Genomic DNA, 966 nt, shown 5'->3' on the forward strand with positions numbered 1-966 from the left:
AATTGGAAAGGATGAGAAATAAATTAAATAAGTTAACCGTGAATTGTGAAATTGAACCTTAAGCCTCAATTATAGCAACGGATTATTTAGAATTAAAGTGAATATTTTGACGACGATTATATAATCTAGTACAGTTCTAAATTATAAGTAAAAAAATTGTTGGACCTTTCTCTAGCAATTACCAGAGATTTATTTCTGCATTTCAAATAGGACTTTAGATCTTAGATATAGATTTTTACAACTATAGTTGAGGGTTAAATGTATTCATTTGTGGTTCACTGATTATCTCGGACACGTTTTTCGCCGCGCAAAGAAGGATTATAACGAGAAATAAAAAATGATCGATCGAAATTAACGACCAATCGAGGAGCGACTGAAGAACTAATCCATGTTATTTGATTTTGCAGGACGGAGGTTAGGAAGGAAGTTTCTTTCGCTCAGCAAATCAGACCAAGATTACCTATGATCCCACTGGGCGTCGCGAGGACGACGGAAAAGGAAGAGAGGCGCTTTTGGCAGTATTCCTAATCTCCCTCTCCGACCTGCCGCCCGTTCTCTCACTGTATTCCGTTTTCCATCCCTCTCTCTCCTCCCCCTTCTTACGCCTCCTCTTCTCGCTGTTATTCCTCCACCTGCTCGTTCTTCGGCGAGCAATCGCGACGTACCAAGATCTCGTTGGACACGATGGACATGAGCAGCGAGTCGAGCGCTAGGACGTGGTACGAGACGCCTAGGTTGGAGCCGCCTTCGGGGGGTGCCGGGGTGGCCGGAGTGGTCGGCAATGATTACAGGGGTTACTACCCTCACACTGGACCGACGGCGCATCACCCCGCAGCTGCGGCCCACTACGCCCACAGTAAGTACACACACACACACACACACACACACACACACACACACACACACACACACACACACACACACACACACACACACACACACACACACACACACACACACACACAC

The 966-nt window shown here is 45.9% G+C and overlaps 1 protein-coding gene across 1 annotated transcript in view; it reads left to right on the forward strand.

Annotated features, from left to right (window-relative positions):
- The first annotated feature begins 684 nt into the window (after positions 1-684).
- The window catches only part of LOC105622134 (GATA-binding factor 2-like), an 85,590-nt gene continuing 85,308 nt past the window's right edge, over positions 685-966 (forward strand). The window contains exon 1 of the mRNA XM_012203567.1: positions 685-856. Coding sequence (XP_012058957.1) covers positions 685-856 — 172 coding nt within the window. The remainder of the gene's footprint in view (positions 857-966) is intronic.

Source organism: Atta cephalotes, assembly GCF_000143395.1.
Source record: "Atta cephalotes unplaced genomic scaffold scaffold00040, whole genome shotgun sequence".
NCBI classification, from domain to species: Eukaryota; Metazoa; Arthropoda; class Insecta; order Hymenoptera; family Formicidae; genus Atta; species Atta cephalotes.